This window comes from Amphiura filiformis, chromosome 6 (genome assembly GCF_039555335.1).
Source record: "Amphiura filiformis chromosome 6, Afil_fr2py, whole genome shotgun sequence".
Taxonomy (NCBI): domain Eukaryota; kingdom Metazoa; phylum Echinodermata; class Ophiuroidea; order Amphilepidida; family Amphiuridae; genus Amphiura; species Amphiura filiformis.
Window position 1 is genome coordinate 71,605,806 of NC_092633.1, and position 18,403 is coordinate 71,624,208.

Sequence of the window (18,403 nt, forward strand, 5' to 3'; positions counted from 1 at the left end):
CGAACACTAGTTTGATAAAGAGGGAGGGGTTAAAGATGTCAATAACGTTTCTCATATGCTCTTAAAAACATTGATGTTATTTTCACCCACTTTCAGTGTCATAGACGGGGAAGGTGGAAGCTATGTATTGCAAATAGTTACATCCTCTATCTCTTTGTTTATTTCCTAATAACATTCTGCACAATTCACATTAACCGAGATAGATATATGTTGAAAAATGTTCCATTGTTTGTTCACAGACAAAGCTGGTATACATTTTAAGATACTAAATAGACGTAAAGGACCTGCTGTGTGGGTAAGGAAGCTTTTTTTTAAATACTTTAATTGATGTGATATCTTGTATCTGTAACCGTTGGTAACAAACTTACTCTTCTGATATCAGAAAGATAAAAATACTTCACACAGTCATACCTGCTCTCCCCCACACATCCCTACCTACTACACACATTTCTGCTTCCACACACAGTGAGTTTACTCAATAGTGTACTGTTTCATCACTCTTCAGTTGTAAAAGTTCCTCTACACTTGAGGTCTGATTTTGTTTCTTACTATGATAATTATTCAACAGGGTTTACGTGCCCAAATAGACCGTGATTTGTACCGCAAATACATGCAAGAGGAAATCCTCAGCACTCCAAACCTAACTGTCAAAGCAGCAGCTGTTGAAGACCTCATCATTGGAGAAAAGAACCAACAACAAACAAATTGTATTCATGGTAATGCTGATTGCCATGGAGTTATATTAGGTACAGTATGACAAGGTATAAGATTGCCAATAAAATCAAATACGGAAATGTTAACAGTTATCAGATAAAGCTGAGGATGAGTAGAGAAGATGAGAAAAGAAAAGCAAGATTAAATTTATAATACAATGTACCAATAACTTGAAAGTATTTAAATCTAAAAGAATTGATTTCTTTCAAAAGCTATAGGGTAGTACGGTGCTGCAAATTTAATCAATTACACAGTAATAAAATGTAAAGAAGTGGAACCTGCAGGACCAAGTGCCCGTCTCTCTTTCATTAGCGATTAGGCCAGACTCCACTGTGAAATGTTGCTGTGGGGGATCGCCACACCTACTCCCCAGCGAGAGTTAGTGTTACCTTCCACACCTGGGTGGAGAGGAGTAATGGCAATAAAGTGCCTTACTCAAGGGCACAACACGATGCAGCATTGGAGCTCAAACCCACAACCTGCCGATTATGAGTCGGAGCCCATTCCACTCGGCCACTGTGCTCCTTTACGTACATAATTGTATTGTTCTATTACAGCTGATGGCAGTAGACTCTACAGCAAGTCTGTTGTGCTTACCACAGGAACATTCCTACGAGGTTGTATTCATCTGGGTCTTGAACAGAGACCAGCTGGAAGGATTGGAGATGAACCTGCTATTGGTCTAGCCAAGACTTTGGAGGATGCAGGATTTACTGTGGGAAGGTTGAAGACTGGTAGGATGTAGTAGATCAGATATTGATTGTATGAGAATATCAGAATAATTTTACAATACTTTTTGACCCTTCACACCCAAGCCTAAACTTGTGCATGCTATGTGAATTACGCAAGCGTGAGTTGGGACTTTATTGACGCACACAGACACCAAAACCGAATAATTTTTAATTTTTGCCTATTATAAACTGAACAAACTTTAGCCATAACACACAGGCGTGCCTAAAGTATTTGCTATTCCTGTTGGTGACCCAGTTAAGGGGAGTCCTACACTTGGTTTTAGAGAAGAACGGCAGTCGCTTGCACAGATTGACGGGAGCGCCCTGTTAATGAGCGACTTCCCTTAAAGCGCCGATATGCGCCGACCAACATAATCAGATTATCAGTCTGTTGTTATGATTGTCAGACGATTGAATCCGCCAATCAGAACCCCACTTCCCATGTTTACACTGTGCACACTCTCAAAATGTAAACAACTGGTAAATTTATTAGCTTGAGTCAGTTTAATGACATGATTGTTTAATGAAGATTGGATTTGCACTAATGCTGTCTGATTCAAAAGTGATTACATTTCTAGACAACAATGGTAAATTTTGTATTCTTAGCATTTCACAAGTTTGTGTGTAAATGTGGTGTTAGAGGGCATCAGAAGTGATGCATAATAAATGTTTTATCACTTTTCTATGACAGCATAATGTAAATACATAACACCATAGGAGTTTACGTATGGATCCCATATGGAAATTTAATGTATTCCAAATAGTTATCCACTATACAAATTCTAAACATATAACCTCTCCATATAAATCATAATGGTAAAAACAAAAGAGTATATATGTGACTCCTCGCCACAACTGAGCCCGGATGTCGCCAATCATCATTTTGAGATATTCAACCAAAATATTCTGCTTGAAATTAGCTTTAAAATGATGTATATCATGTCTATAGTACTTGACATTTAAGTAGAAAAAAATCAATAAAACAGTCAATAAATCCTTTCTTTCCTATTGTTTATTGTTAAGTTCGATGGAGCATATCTCAATAGTGGCACTGGCGACATCCGGGCTCAGTTGTGGCGAGAGTCACATATGCAAGTAGCTCTGGTATTAATTTATCATGTAATGTGTAAGTGAACCAGGTTTTACATGATTCATTTTCAGGTACACCACCTAGGTTAGATGGCCAAACCATTGACTACAGCAAACTTCAACAAAACTCCCCAGATGATAATCCCACACCATTTTCATTCCTAAACAAGCAAGTTTCAATCAAGGTATGTCTTTTATTCTTGGCTTTCAAGAGATTTTAAAGAGCTTGTTGATCACCTCAGATAACTACCGCAAAAACTAGATAGTTAGCATATGTGCTTACTATCGAGCGCTTTTAAAACATGCAAACATGAAGAGCCCCATCCACGAAAATGTAAAGAGTTTTAGGCAAATCATCGCTACACATAGTTAAATACGAACAAGTAAACCTGCAAATGTGTGTCTCAAATCCATTAGCTCAGTTGGTAAAGCGCCAGACTTTGGTACAATTTCATGTTTTCAAAAGTGCTCGATAGTAAGCACATATGCTAACTATCAAGTTTTTACGGTAGTATTGTATTACCAATAATAAGCAAATATCACCACATACATGTATTATAAAATCCCAACAACAACAAAGAGAATTTTGAATGTTAGTTTGTTTTGTTTCATTTCATTTCCTTCGTTAATTTACACATACATGGGAAAACAATTTTATTTCCCGGAAGGAATGGCCATATTCCCAGTAGATAACAACATGTTCATCTAATTTTTAGGTACTTCTTTATATGGGAAGCAAAATATCCCTCTAATACTAAATATCCTGGGAAGGAACTTTATAATTCCACAGACTTTTTATTTTGCTAATGCGATGTCTAATTACTTGATTTTTAATGATCTTGAGTTATTTTATACTAAAAGGTCAGCAGTAGAAACATGTCTTCATGTACGACTTCAATCAAATTTTAAATTTTGTTATTCTTTACCCAAAATGCTTAAATATTAGTAATAAGTGTCGAGAAGGGTTTCTGTCTATTTTAGGCTGATACAACAAGGTAAGTGAAAGAAACCTGACTGGCTATTTTGGCCGTTTAACATGGAGCACTATGTAGGACATAGTTCTATGGAGGACTTAAGTCCAAATTGCTCAGTTGACCTACATGTACAAACACAATAAATTTGGCTGATTCCATTTAGGTGTAAGTTTGAACATGATATTTTAAGATTGTACATGATGGCTGTAAATGCAGAATGTATGATTGCATGTGATGTGCATGAGGTCACACTTGTATGTAAATACTCATATAGGACATGCACTCTCATCACAGACTAATGGAGATACATCTTTGTGTCGCTGAGTCATCAAAATGAACTATTTGTTTACATTTCAGCCAAAAGATCAAGTTGTTTGTCACTTGGCAAACACTACATCAAGAGTAGGTGAAATCATTATGAACAACAGACATCTCAACATACATATACAGCAAGATTCACATGGCCCAAGGTAAATAAACCCCTAAGACCATACCAGTGAGATATATTACGGTTTCCAAATATTCAGTGACAGATCGGGGGAGTGGGAGGGTGGGATAAAAATATTGCTAGTGGGCATGATTCTGGTGTTAAAAAGAAGATACAGGGCAATATTTTGGTAAATTCTCTGTCCCCAGTAGACTGAGCAGCTAGACTGTGGAGTAATACTAATAGCTATCTGGCAGGAGGTATTCTTCCTCTCTGCCTCAGCCTCCTGCCTGCCCTGATACACTACTTCAAATATATTATCATGATAGTAAAGCATGGTGTGTTTTTTCTTCATCTTAATATTGAATGTTTATAATGACTTAGACATGTATTCTTGTGAGCAAATATAAAGTTTGTTCTTAATTTACTTTCAAAGTTTTAGCTCTTGGAATATTTACATTTTTGTTGTTTAACAAAAAATGGGAAAAACATCAGAAAGCTCAAAAAATATGGTAAAAAAACTAAACAATTTCAGTCAAAATCAATCTATAATACTTTGGAAAAAATGACTGTTTTTAATTCCATACAGCTACTAAAGACCTAAACATATCATTGGTTAATGTTACTTTTCGTAAATGACAGCTAGATATTCTGTTGTTGAATTATTTATTGCAGATATTGCCCTTCAATCGAATCCAAAATAATGAGGTTTGGAAACAAGGGGCATCAAATCTGGTTGGAACCTGAAGGTAAGTCTTCTAGATGAGATATGGATATATGCATTGACCGATTAATAACCCTCAATTTGAGCGAGCTAGTTACTAGGGTTGTGCATAATCAACGCTGGTGTATAAACCAGTAAAGCCACACATTTTGGGTCTAAATAAATAAAATGCTCCAGGTTAGGTGCTTGTTTACAAAGGTATTTCCTATTTACATGTAAGTTGACCCAAGTTTGGTATATTTTCTGTTAAGTTTCACCAAATCGAGGGTTGAGAGCCAGAAAGTCTCAACTCACAATCACCTGCTCCCACAAAATGAGCATAAAGTTGCCATTGCACTATTGAAGACACTGTCCATTAATCATGACAAAATTCAATGGAAAACAAAAGATATTGTGGAGGAAATATTGATTTTTGAAGACCAAAGCAAGGAGCCAACTTTGTGCTCATTTTGTGAGGGCTGGTCATAGTGAGTTACGGCTTTCTGGTTCTGATCCCTCGAAATGTAAGTGACCATGGCACTTGAAGATTCGTAACTTTTTTTTTTCTATTACAGGATTGAATACCAATATAGTGTACATGCAAGGGTTTTCTATCACATTACCTGCAGAGTTACAAGAGCAATGTGTTCATTGTGTTCCTGGATTAGAAAATGCTACAATGACCAGACCAGGTATGCAATATGAGGGTGTGGGGGTGTGTAGGGGTGTGTGTGCATGGGATGAAAGTGTGATCTGACATCAGCTACCGTTATAAGTCACCCATTTCTTTTCATGTGCAATGGACTAGAATGCTGTAAAATGCATATGAGCCCTATGTCCCACATTTGATAGTACTTAACAGGTCAGCAGTCATTCTCAGTGTTGTATTTCATTAGTGTATAAATCTGAACAAAATTGCCCCCAACAATTTGACATAAAGCAGTATTAAAATGGATGTTTGCCTTGTGTCCCATATTTGATGAATATACATCATCTGCGCTCTCAATAAGTGTACTGTTTTATCTTTTGTTTTCATATTCTGTTATCAGGCTATGGTGTTGAGTATGATTTCATGGATCCTCGTCAAGTAAGCCCATCATTGGAAACCAAGAGAATAGGCAATTTATTCTTTGCAGGGCAGATTAATGGCACCACAGGATATGAGGAAGCTGCAGCACAGGTAGGCCATGGGATGCACACAAATGCTAGCCCCAAATATCCCCGGCAAATATCAGGCTTTTCCTGAGAAATTACATTAAGTTACATTGTTTTGATCTATACTGTGCCAAACCAATAATTATGTTTTATCATAGCGGTACAATTCTGAATCTGTACTCTTTGGCTGTAATCTCTGTAACTAGATGATATATGGCCATTGAGGCACCTTACAACTGCCATGCTCTTTGCCTTGCATGGTTCCCAACAAGGGATCCAAATATGCATGGGTGAAGGATTATAACAGGTCATACTGTGTCATCATTTAAGTTAACAGTCAGAAGATACCACATAATATTTGTCACCAAACTCTCCATTTACAGGGTATAGTTGCTGGTATCAATGCTGCTCTCAAAGCATCTAATAAACCAGCATTCACTATCAGCAGAGCTGAAGGATACATTGGTGTATTGATTGATGACTTAACAACCCACGGCACCACTGAACCATATCGTATGTTCACCAGTCGGGCTGAATTTAGACTGACGCTGAGACCGGATAATGCTGATTTGAGACTTACAAGTAAAGGTGAGACTGAACTTTGATTATGTAAACTTGTGTAAAAAGAATTGTTCAAATTCAAGTTCATTGTTTTGGATTCATCATGGTATAGTACTGTACCACATCTACAAGGTTTCACTTTGTTACTGATCCAAGATTCTCCATAAGAGCATAACCCATTGGAGGCATTTAGGAATCACCTAGATATGTAGAATGTTTTCATTAAGTGGGTACCAAGGTGCTTTTTGCCATGGTTGGAGATCAAATTTTGGCACCGGGCTCTTACAAAATTACAAGACTAGTAACCACCCTTCCATTTTATGGTGCCTGGTCTGCTTTCACTTGATGAAAGCAAGGCTTTGATTGTGGAACGCGGACCAGCCAATTTGCACACGCTACAGAACCTGGAAAATAAACTCGTGAATCACAAAATTTGACACATGTATGGGATCCGCCATTGGGGTACTAACAGCATGTCCATTAGCACCTCGACTACGTGATCAGCATTGCGAACAATGCGCGTTCACAGTGTCAATGACTGTGAGCTTAATGTAGACTTCTGAATAGACTGATTCCAAGTCTTACGTAGCAGTACATGTTATGAATGATTGTATTTTAGAGCAATTTCTCATGAACAAAATGGTATTTTCTTTGTTTTCTTGGATGGACCTTGCTAAGTTTGCATCATTAAAATAAGAGTTTTTAAAACCATCTTTTTTCCCTTAATATTGCTTTTATCTATCTTATTCAGGTTACAATGTAGGATGTGTTAGCAATCATAGGTACAAACAGACCCAGTATGTAGACAACGAGTTATCAGAGGGTATTGATCTCTTGAAATCAATTCATATGACAGCTAATAAGTGGCAGCAGTCATTTCACCAACTTACATGTGATGTACCTATCACAGGTTCAAGGCCTGCACACATAAGGTGAGAAAGTTTCTCCATTAAAGGTTTTGGTCACATTATAATAATTGTGACCATCCACCATGAACCCAGTGTAAAGTCGCCAGTGCTTATTCAGAGAAATGGACCAATAAGCATTATAGAAAACAAAAGGAATTTCAAGAGCTTGTTTGATTTGTAATTTTTACAATGTTATTTGATTTTTGTAATTTTACAGGCCTATTATTGCTTTGATGCATAATACTTTTCATTGTGTTTTGATTTATGCTCTCGTGAATCTTGCTGTTGTGCATCCTAGCAAAGTATATCATTGTTTTTTGCATTTTGCACAGTTCGTTACTTGGTCTTGGCGCTCGTGTTTTCCATTTCCTGTGCACACTGCATTTTTCGGTGTTAATCAGTATCATTTTCTTTTTGCTTTGCATTACATTATTTCCCCATAATTGCTTTGTTGCTTTTGATGTATGCCCACTTGTTTCTTTTTTTTTGCTCACGTGATTGTTTTGTAGTGGGCCTACATTATTAGCTGTTTTAGTTTTTTGCTTTTCTTGTGCTTATTATTATGTTTGACCGATGGTATTTGCTTATTATTATGTTAGACCGATGGTATTTGCTTATTATTATATTAGACCGATGGTAATTGCATTGTTGTTATTGTTTTGCTCTTGCTCGTTCACCTCTTCCTTTGCAATTCTCATCACGGTTTTTGTCTAATAGTATATATTTTGTTGGTAAATTTTGCTTCAATTTTCTTTTTTCCTTTTTGCTTTCTGCACAGTTAATTTTGTGGCCTTTGCTCTCGTGTTTCCGTTTCCTGTGCAGATTGCATTTTAGGTGTTAGTTTAAGTTTCTTTTTGCGCAGTTATATATTTTTTATTGAGTCATATTGTTTGTTGCTCTTGGTGTACATCGCTCAGTTTTGATTGTTTTTTACTCTCGTGAATTTGTTGTGGCGGGCCTACATCATTTGCTTTTTTCTGTTAGCCAGTTGGTTAGTGCAATGTGTTTCTGCATCTGCTGCTCATTAATCATTCCTTCATTGCATTACCCATCTTGGTGTTATTGTATTTTTCTTTTATCTTATATTATCTCGTGATTATCTTGTTTTTCATATTATTTTGTTTTTATGATAATGTTATCTGTACTTTTTATTGATGTTTTTATATTTTATCTGTACTATTATATTTTGTTTTAATATTGTTCAGCGCTTTGTGATCTTGTTTGATGTAAATGCGCTTTATAAAAATAAAGTATTATTATTATTATTATATAAGAGCAAACTTGAATTTTGAGCACCTATTTCACAAGCAGTTATGACAAGTGTTTTCTGGAGATTTCAACTGTTTCAAATGTAAGATACTTAAAATTACGACTTAACACTGGGTTTTTTGTGGATGGTCACAATTGGTAAAAGTGCACTTCATTAAAGCAAATTGTGATTTTGTGTGTGCAAGAAATTGAGGTTTGCTTGTCATTTGAATCAAAACAGTGATCCAAATTTGACATTACAAACAAACATTATCCAGACTTCATCTTGTTTTGTATTATTGACTGTTTGAGGATTTGACATGACAACACACAGACACAACAAGGACATTTGGACTTGTAAAAATGAAATGCTATCAGGTCATCAGAAATATTAGTTGGCGTCTGAAATTCTGACAACTAGACAGAAAATGCCATACTGCGCAGGTCAGCAACCAATCATGGCGCACCTTTGCCCTGACGTCATATGCGATTTAGTATTTTTATCTCTGTCTTTCAATGTTCATTGATCAACTCTTCATAAGTCAACTGGAAGCCACAGCACTTCTTTTTTCCCTCATACTTGCTGTTCTATAGAAAAGTTGACCATTATAACACAAAATGTTTTCTCTTACAGTGCCTTTGAACTTCTACAATACAATAATGTTACTGTCAAACTTTTATCGATTGTGTTGCCAGAAAATAAAGTATTAAAGGACCTATCAGAAGATTTGCAACTTGTGCACAGACTACAGACAGCAGGTAGGATTTAGTGTAGAAAATGTTACACAAGACAGTTTTTTAGTATTTCAACTTTCTGTAGGCATTTCTGGATAAAGGTTACAAACCACTCTCTTCAAATTTTGCCTGGTCCTTGCCTATATTTTGACCACAAAACCATTGCAACCACTTTATACAAGCACTTATTTGCATCGAGAGGGCACTAGAGAAATACCCTGTACAAATGCATGACCAAATAACAAATGAAAAAGGGTGTTTTTAGTGACCATTTAGGGGTACATAAAACACTGATTTTCAAGAAAATGGTATTTTTGGTTGGTAGACTGATTGATTTAGGGTAGTATTCTTGCTGTCAATTGATTCCAAAAAGGGTTCATTTATTTGCTAAAACCTATTAAAAGGCAGGAGAATCAGAGAATCAAAACAAGTTTCCTAAACTTAGTGATTCTGCTAAAGTTCCTACCTATTCCACACACAGATTCACATGATTTGCCTGATCCTTGCCAGATGAGTTTGTGAGAATCAAGTGTGTTTCAAGTTTGATGAAGGGGCACAGTTTGTGAAAATTGTTCTAGTTTTGGATAGTTTTGTTGGTAGCATTTAGAGGGTGATGTGAAAACAAATTGGTCACATAATTATTTTTAAACTAACAAATTTAGGTGCCTGTCTCCTATTAATTGACCAATCAGATTACAAAAATCTTTAAACCCCAATGGGATTCTATTTCTCATTTGTGTTTCAACAGGATTATATGATCACTTACTAGCACAACAACATCAAGACATAGAAGAGGTGAAATTAGAGGAGGAGCTTGTACTTCCAACTGATATAGATTATGATAGGTAAGAATGATCAAACATGTTATCATCTGAAGTATGGGTATGGTGGGCAGGAACTAGCCTTAAGGAATAAAGTAGGTAATGGTGAGTACACCAAACAAGGACACAAAACACATCATGGATCAAGAGGATACCTTGAATAGGTGAACAAATGTAAAGAAAGAGCATACCAACTTGATGTGCGGAAACGAGTAAAACACATGGTTGACAGAGAGGGAAAAGAAACAACTATGTAGGCATATAAGTATTAGTTTAAGTTTGATGATTTTGATACCCAAAGCATAAGACCAACTTATAGACATTTTGATAGTGAAGGTAAGTTGTGATTAAAAATTCCTGACCATGCAAATTTGATTCAAAAATGTTTTCTTTCACATATTCTTTAACTAAAATAGAGTACCCTCTAATTAATAAATAGCAAATTTCAATTTCAAATACTGCACCCATTTCAATAAAGGATTTCCGCTTCAACTGAACACCCATATATGTTCATTAATTACTGCCTTTTGTTCCTCTCTTTGGTGAATACATTATAAAGTGTCATACGGGGCAGTGGAGTGTGAAAAATATACCTACCTCATTATAAAGTCTTCCTCTTGTCTTCAGCATGAATAAATCTGTACTGTATAGCGCAGCATTTCAATTTGTACATTATGATGGACCGTCTGCAGATAGTAGAAGATTATTTTTTAATATAGCAAATTATTTTGATTTTCTTCTGCAGGATGAGATTGTCAAATGAAGTGAAACAAAGATTGGCTGAAGTCCGACCAACAACAGTAAGTAAACCGCCACTTGTGTTACAAATTATATGTATTTATTGATTAGCTTTCTCATGCAGTGTGCTCATTTTAATTATTTACAAGTGTGATTTACAAAATGAAGTCTTCAAATCATTGCCACTAGAAGTCTCATAAACTGTTACAGTGGGTGATGGCATGTGCATGTGGTGCTCCAAGTGCAACTGTCTCTCCAAGCAGTATCAATGACAAAAAAGCAAAGAAAAAAATCTTAAAGAGAAAATTCTTTTTAAGGATGCTGTCAACCCAAGAATTTTTGTGTATGAAGTTTGCTTGTTTGTGGATAATGTGGGGGATAATGTTAGTCCTTATGTGTGAATGCAAACCAGTGCTTTAATTAGCATAGAAGTCCCTCTTTCAATTTTGTAAAGAGTCCCATACATGTACTTGCTAGATATCTTGACACTTTGTCAGATCTGCAGTGCACCTGTCTGTTCCATAGTAAACTAGATTTAGAAGCACTATCAATGTATCAGTGATCCCAGCAATTTATTTAGGAATGGCTTAAAAGTGAAGGATAAGTCAAAAAATTGTCATTATGTGCTTTTTTCATATGAACACAATTTACAAAAAGGACAAAAATGGAAGTGTTGATAAATATGAAGCTTCATTCACATGTGTGTAGTTACAAGTGTCAATGTGGACAGACTCCTCAAACATTGGCTAAAATGAGACTACCTTATTCATAAGTACCAGAGTCCTGTTTATCAGAGGCAGTCTGTGTAGATCAGCCCTGCATACAAGAGGTCTGGGGTTCAAGTCCCCGCACAGGCATGTATGTTCAGAGTTTTTTCTCTGGTTTATCTGCATGTTATGTTTCCATTTGTAATTGCATGTTTAATGGTACTAGTGTGCAAATTATGCATGATTGTTCTTTCCCCTGTATGTTTACCTTTATTAGGTTGTTTTTGGCCTTTGCAGGATATGTTAACACACAAGTTTATACTCTTTACAAATATGCAAAATCTGATTTTTCAGATTTTTCAGATTTTCTCATTTACCAAATCACTGATAGTGTTTTTAAGAGTATTCATAGTTAATTCAGTCACATAGAGAGCCAGTAGGTAGTTGCTAAATATCTTGACACTTACAAACACTATCTTTGTATTTTTCAGATCGGTGCAGCTGGCCGGATACAAGGCGTTACTCCTGCAGCAATAGTTCAACTACTCAATTATGTTAAAAGAAAACAAAAACTTGCAGGAAAAGATTCAATACTATTATGATAAAAGTTTACAGTAGAAAGTTAATAAGTATATGTGTGTGATACTATGATATAGAAATAAATTTAGGTTGATCCTTCATGTAATTATTTTGTGTAAGCTAATCCTTACCCTAATCCTAACCCTAATTTTGCGTAAAATTACACGAAGGAATAACCTAAATTTATGATTTCATGATTAAGTTTTAAACCAACACTCCATTTTTCAGAGTCACAAAAAGAAGTGAAGCTGCCCCTTCTCTGTGGGTACATTGCATGGTTAAATATTTTAGATTTTTACAGTTAATGAGCTGCAAGTGTGAAGTATCCTCTATAAGTAGTGCTTTTTTCAAAACAACATCTTTTCAATATATTTCAATTTAAATTTGCTAGCCCAAGTATCCTGATAACACTTTGCAACTGATTATGAAAATATCTACTGCTGTGATTTCTCCTGATGACATTATGTTTTAATTTTGACTGATTATATGCTTTTAGTGCAATTCATTATTTTTTTTAAAGTTAAATTCAATAATATAGGATTGACTTATTAATAGCAGGGAGGTCAGTCGGGCCACATAGGTATTACAAAGTTTTCATGAAGTATTTGTGGACAAAGCTTCTGATGGTTTTTAAAAACATTTACACAGATGTCATTTTTTAATTGTGGTGTGCTGAGATATTTCTGTTAAAAAAAGCCAACATTTTTTTAATTATTTTTTTTAATACATTTTTATCAAATTTGGGACAAAACAAGTTTTGGAAACTGTTTTGGGTAGAGGTTTTTGGTTTACATAACTGGAAAATCTCAAAATTTAGAATTTGAAATGGTTATAATAATCCAAGGATTTGAAGGCCTATAATGTGTGTCAAGTGTTGGTGTATGGTATATTTTTTTTATTATGATTATTGTTATGAATTGATTTATGACAGGAATAAAATATTTATGTGTACAATCACCTTTATCTGCTCATTTCTCATTCTCTCAAAATACTGTGTTTCATTTCATTTCATTTTATTTAGCACTCAATACACATCAAAAATCGCAAACAAATAGAAAATGCAATAGATGCACATTTATATGGATAAAATACATTAAAATCTACTGCACATGTACGTAATTCAGGATGCCAGAATAAACTATTGCACAAGGTGATAATGGAAGAAATACCAATGAGTACCAAGGATAGCCCAAAAAGCCTTCCAAAGAAAGCTTAATTCCATTGGGGTCCTTGTATGGCAAAAAAACAAAAAACAGCGGCAGCAATGATTAAGGCAGGAGGATGATGGTGAATTCCAAGGGTGAATAGCAGTGAAATAAAAGGTATCATATGCTTGGCCTTTGACTTTGGGGAAATGAAATTGACTGAGCTCCCCCTGGTACTATATTTGTGAATGGATGAAATACAGGTAAAATTGGAATTAAGATAATCGGTGCCCTTTGAACTCCCATAATTTATAAAAAAAATTTAAATCCTACATATAATTGATGCAGGGATGGATCCAGGGGGCATGTAACCCCTTCTAAAAAAGAAAAAGGGTGTGCAAATTTGACTATTTTGACCTAATTTTGCACAATGTTTCCATTCTTCCAAAATGCCCAATAGAGTAGCATTTGCTGTAAAATTTGGGCAACCAAAGCTAGCAGGACAATTTTTTCTTAAATGGCCTCCATTTTAAAATCCACCCTTGAATTGATGTGTTATTTTACTGCTTACAATACTCTCATACAGGTATCACACTGCTGATCACAAGTTACAAAGTTTCTTTTAAAATGTCAGAATTGTATATTTTCACAACCATATTTGGAATCAACATGAAAAATTCATTAAAATCAGCAACCCCAGTATTGGTTTCAGTGGTACTTGAGATAGCTCTTGATAGTTTGAGAAAATATCTCAAAACTTGGGACTTTATATGCCAAGGTCAGTTTAATATGAATATAAAAACACTTATTTTCCAACATCAGTCTCATCTCATGCACCAGAGTACTCGCATTGGATCACATAAAAACATGACATTAGGGGCTATCATTTTCTTTGGAAGGGGATCCCAAATTTACAACCCCCCCCCCCCATTTCAGGAGCAAAAATTTTATGACCCCCACCACCGATACACCTTACCCGCTAAACAGGATAAAATTGTATTGAAATCAGTCTTTTTGAATAAAATGAACACTATCTGTGGTCATCTTGTGGCTCCCTACATTTTGGTCATCAAAAATTTTATGACCCCCTCCCCTATTTTTCTTTCCAAAAATTTATGACCATGGCAAAATTATTTTCTTAGGAAGGCTTGTCAATAAGCTCCTTTGTTTGGAATGCATCCACCTTGAAATCAATAGGGTCAAGTAGAGCATGGAAATTGATGAAAAAGTCAACAAAACAAAATGATTGAAAAAGTCAGTAAAATATCAAAAAATACAAAACAAGAAAATTAATGAAAAGGTCAATAAAATCAAAATATGGATGAAAAGTCAAACAAGAAAATGAATGCGGTGTGAAAAGTCAAAAAACCAAAAATAGGGATCAAACAGGTCAAGTAAAATAGGCTACATGAAAATGGATGAAAAAGTCAACAAACAGGAAAATGAATGAAAAAGTCAATAAAATAAAAAATGGAGTCAAAACAAAATAGAGATCAAAAAGGTCAAGTAACTGGACAAAGTCAACAAAGAAGGAAATGAGTGAAAAAGTCTGTCACAAATATGGATGAAGAGGGTCAAGTAAAGCGAGAAAATGGATGAAAAGTCCACTAAACAAGAAAAGGTCAATAAAAACTAGTGTGGGTCTATACACTGGGGAAACAAAATTGGCGTCCCTACCCCCACCCAAGAATATCTTAGGAGCTGGGGTGTGGGAATGGCATCGGCATTATGATTTGGCGATTTGGCGTCTCCCTAGTGGTAGTGCGCGGGGCATGTTGCCCCTTGCCCCCTAGTTACGCCGCTGGGGTTGGCATTTTACACTACAATCACCAAATTTATTTATTCAAAACAAACGAAATAGTCAACAAAACAAGAAAATAAAAAGAAAAAGTAAATAAAACAAAAATAGATCAAGTAAAACACAAAAGTGGATGAAAAAGTCAATGAAACAAGAAAATTAATATAAAAAAGTCAATAAGTCAACAAAAATATGGATAAAAGGGTTAAACTAAAAAAATGGATGAACTTGAGTAAAAACGAAACAAAACAAGAAAATACATAAAAAAGTAAATAAATCAAGAAAATGGGGGAAAATCAATAAAACAAAAATATGGATCAAACGGTCAAGTTAAACTGGAAAATGGATGGAAAAGTAAAAAACAAGAAGAAAATTAATGAAAAGGTCGATAAAAACAAGAAATTGAATGGAAAAGTCAATAAGACAATAGCTGACAATGGATCAAAAAGGGTGAAGTAAAACATGAAAATAGATAAAAAAAAGTAAATAAAATGAAAATTGAAAGTTTGTAAAATAAAAATGGGAATAAAATAAAATGAAAAGAGGGGTCAAGTAGGCCTAAAACATAAAAATGGACGAAAAGGTCAACATAATAGAAAATGAATGAAACAATAAAAATAAACAAAGCAAAAATAGGAATCACTTTGAAAGTAAAACACGAAAATACTAAAAAGTGAAAGAATCAACAAGAAAATGGATGGAAGTCTATAAAACAAAAATGGGAATCAAAAGGGTCAAGTAAAACATGAAAATTAATACTATTAATGAAATAATCAACAAACAAGAAAAGCTAAGAAAATGTATGAAAAAGTCAATGGGAATATTAATATAGCTACAGTGAAAAAGTCAATAAAACAAAATAGGGATGAAAAGTAATAAACATGAATGAAAAAGTCAACAAAGTACGAAAACAAGAAAACTAAAGGGTCATTATACTCATTAAACATGACAAATGATGAAAAAGTAAAGCAAAACAAGAAAAGCTATAGAAAATTTAATAAAACGTGAAAATGGATGAAAAATTCAACAAAACTACTAGAAATTAATGAAACTAGTCAATGAAGCGAAATAAGGATTGAAAAGGGGAAAAAAAATCGATAAAAGAAGTCAACAAAACAAGAAAATGAATGAAAAGTCAAACAATGAGGGAAAGAGTCAAACACTTGAAAGTTGAAACCATGTCAAAATATTAAAAAAAATTTGATCTTTTTTTGCAAGTTTGCTTTTGCAAGATTTTTTTATTTTCTTCACTTCTCCTTATTTAAATTTTCTCCCTTTTTAAATTTAATTTCTTATTTTCTTTATCAGTTTCTTTGTTAATGTTGTTTCTTTGTTAAATTTTGTTTCTTTGTTTCTTTTGCAGCTTTTGCCCGCTTTCATTTTAAACCGTCCATATGGAAAGTTCAGCAAAGGTCATAAGACCTTTTTAAAAGGCACCCACACTGTGAGACAAAATCAGCTGAGTTTTGCTGTGTGTGTTGGTTGGATCATTTCCAAATTACGAATTTAAACGTTCCCATATTGAAATGCAATGTACTAAATTTAGGGATTGTCAGCGCTGAGTTGGGGTAGGCTTCATATGCAGGCTTGCTTCATGTTAAAAGGAGGAGGGGGCTATCATTCTTTGTAGGGGTCCCAAATATATACAGGGGGGGGTCATACATTTTTGGAAAGAAATATCGGGGGGTCATAAAATTTTTGATGACCAAAATAGGCCTATAGGAGTCACACAGTGTTTATTTTATTAAAAATACTGATTTCAATACAATTTCAGCAGAGGGTAAGGTGTATCGGTAGCTATCGGTGGTGTGGCATCCCGGTGTGGCATGCGCGTATTTTTTTTGGGGGGGGGGCTTTGGGGCGCCAGCCCCAGTGTTCGAAATATGCCTCAAAATTGACCTTAAAAAGTTACCGGCCAGCCGGGCCGGTAACTAGATGCCAGTCAGAAAAGTTACCGGCCAGGCCAAAAAGTTACAGGCCAATGGCCGGCTGCCCGGCCCTATTTCGAACGCTGGCCAGCCCCCGGGGTCATAGTAGGGGGCGGCAAAAACGAAGGGGCGGCGGAAGAAGAAGGGGCGGCAAAAACAGGGGCGGCAAAAACGAAGAGGGCGGCAAAACGAATTAGCAAAGACAAAAGGGCGCCAAAAATTGAAAAAGGCTAAAAATTTTTGGAAAAAGGTTGCTTTTTGGGACGCTAGCGCTAAAATCCTTTTTTTTTTTTTTTTTGGCTCTTCACTTTTCAAACGACCGTGAAAAAAATTGTGTCAACCTTTTCGGGCTGTTAAGGAAGGGGCGGCAAAATTGTTTCTTCTTCAGCCCCCCGGGGTTGGGGCGGCCACGGTACGCCACTGTGTGGGGTGTGAGGTCATAAAATTTGTGTTACCGAAATAGGGGGGGGGTCGCAATTTTATTGATGCCAACTTTTTGTAAATTTGATGATACCCCCCTGACTATCGTGTGCAACATTTTAGCTAAGTCGCCCTTAGTGCCCTCATCTATTTAGCCCTGGTCCATATAGCCTATAATTTGGTTCACCTCAAGTTCAGTAATGAAAAAATGATTTTTCGCAGTTGCACCGCAACTTCCGCAAGCGTGCCAACAAACTGCCTCTTCTACTTCTACTTCTACGAAAATACTCGTTGACGCCTGTTCAGCAACTAAACTCTGTATGCGTGTCACGGTATAGGCACTCAGCGCGAGCCGGCGCGCATGGTTCGACTCAGTACCGAACTTGAGGTGAACCAATAGGCCAATGACTACAAACCTACTACTATTATACTACCCCGGAATACTACTCAGCCAGGATTTTGGGGGTGCGACAGGCCCGAGGGGGGGGGGGGCTACCGTACGGGCTCAAGTGGACCTAATTTTGTGGCTCATGTTTTTTGAATTTTTATTTCAAAACAGGGCCAATTTCTTACAGATTGTTTTAATTCTTTATTTGGATTGGCGTGGGGTGCATCGCACCGGTGCCCCGGGCGGTGCCCCAGCCCTCTCCCGCCCGGCTAGGCTACGGAATGGACGACTCAAACATTTTATCAGAACTGTGAATTACACACCGGGGAATTACATTTATGGGTTTGAGAAAAATAATTTTATTGTGACACTTAAAACTGGCAACACCCTAAACATTAACTACGCAAAAATAACACAGAAAACGGAATCTGCGTGAACGTATGCGACGACGAAGGAAATCTTACATGAAAATCTTCATATATTTTTGTTCAAATACCTTCAGAAATGGGTTAATTTGTGTAAAATGATTGGGAGATCTCCGAGGTCTATCAAGGTGCGGTGGAGGCGAATAAACGCTGAGTTGAGGGTTGATTTTGGCAGGGAAACCCCTGTCTGTCAGAGACGGACAAAGCTA

At 35.9% G+C, this 18,403-nt stretch overlaps 1 protein-coding gene across 1 annotated transcript in view; it reads left to right on the forward strand.

Moving 5' to 3' along the window:
• Window positions 1-13,047, forward strand: part of LOC140155970 (protein MTO1 homolog, mitochondrial-like) — a 33,925-nt gene extending 20,878 nt beyond the window's left edge. The window contains exons 4-17 of the mRNA XM_072179011.1: window positions 240-295; window positions 569-746; window positions 1,272-1,448; window positions 2,607-2,719; window positions 3,866-3,978; window positions 4,611-4,684; window positions 5,214-5,330; window positions 5,688-5,818; window positions 6,177-6,381; window positions 7,106-7,286; window positions 9,145-9,269; window positions 9,994-10,090; window positions 10,812-10,866; window positions 12,003-13,047. Coding sequence (XP_072035112.1) covers window positions 240-295; window positions 569-746; window positions 1,272-1,448; window positions 2,607-2,719; window positions 3,866-3,978; window positions 4,611-4,684; window positions 5,214-5,330; window positions 5,688-5,818; window positions 6,177-6,381; window positions 7,106-7,286; window positions 9,145-9,269; window positions 9,994-10,090; window positions 10,812-10,866; window positions 12,003-12,113 — 1,733 coding nt within the window. The 3' untranslated portion in view covers window positions 12,114-13,047. The remainder of the gene's footprint in view (window positions 1-239; window positions 296-568; window positions 747-1,271; window positions 1,449-2,606; window positions 2,720-3,865; window positions 3,979-4,610; window positions 4,685-5,213; window positions 5,331-5,687; window positions 5,819-6,176; window positions 6,382-7,105; window positions 7,287-9,144; window positions 9,270-9,993; window positions 10,091-10,811; window positions 10,867-12,002) is intronic.
• The last annotated feature ends 5,356 nt before the right edge of the window (window positions 13,048-18,403 follow it).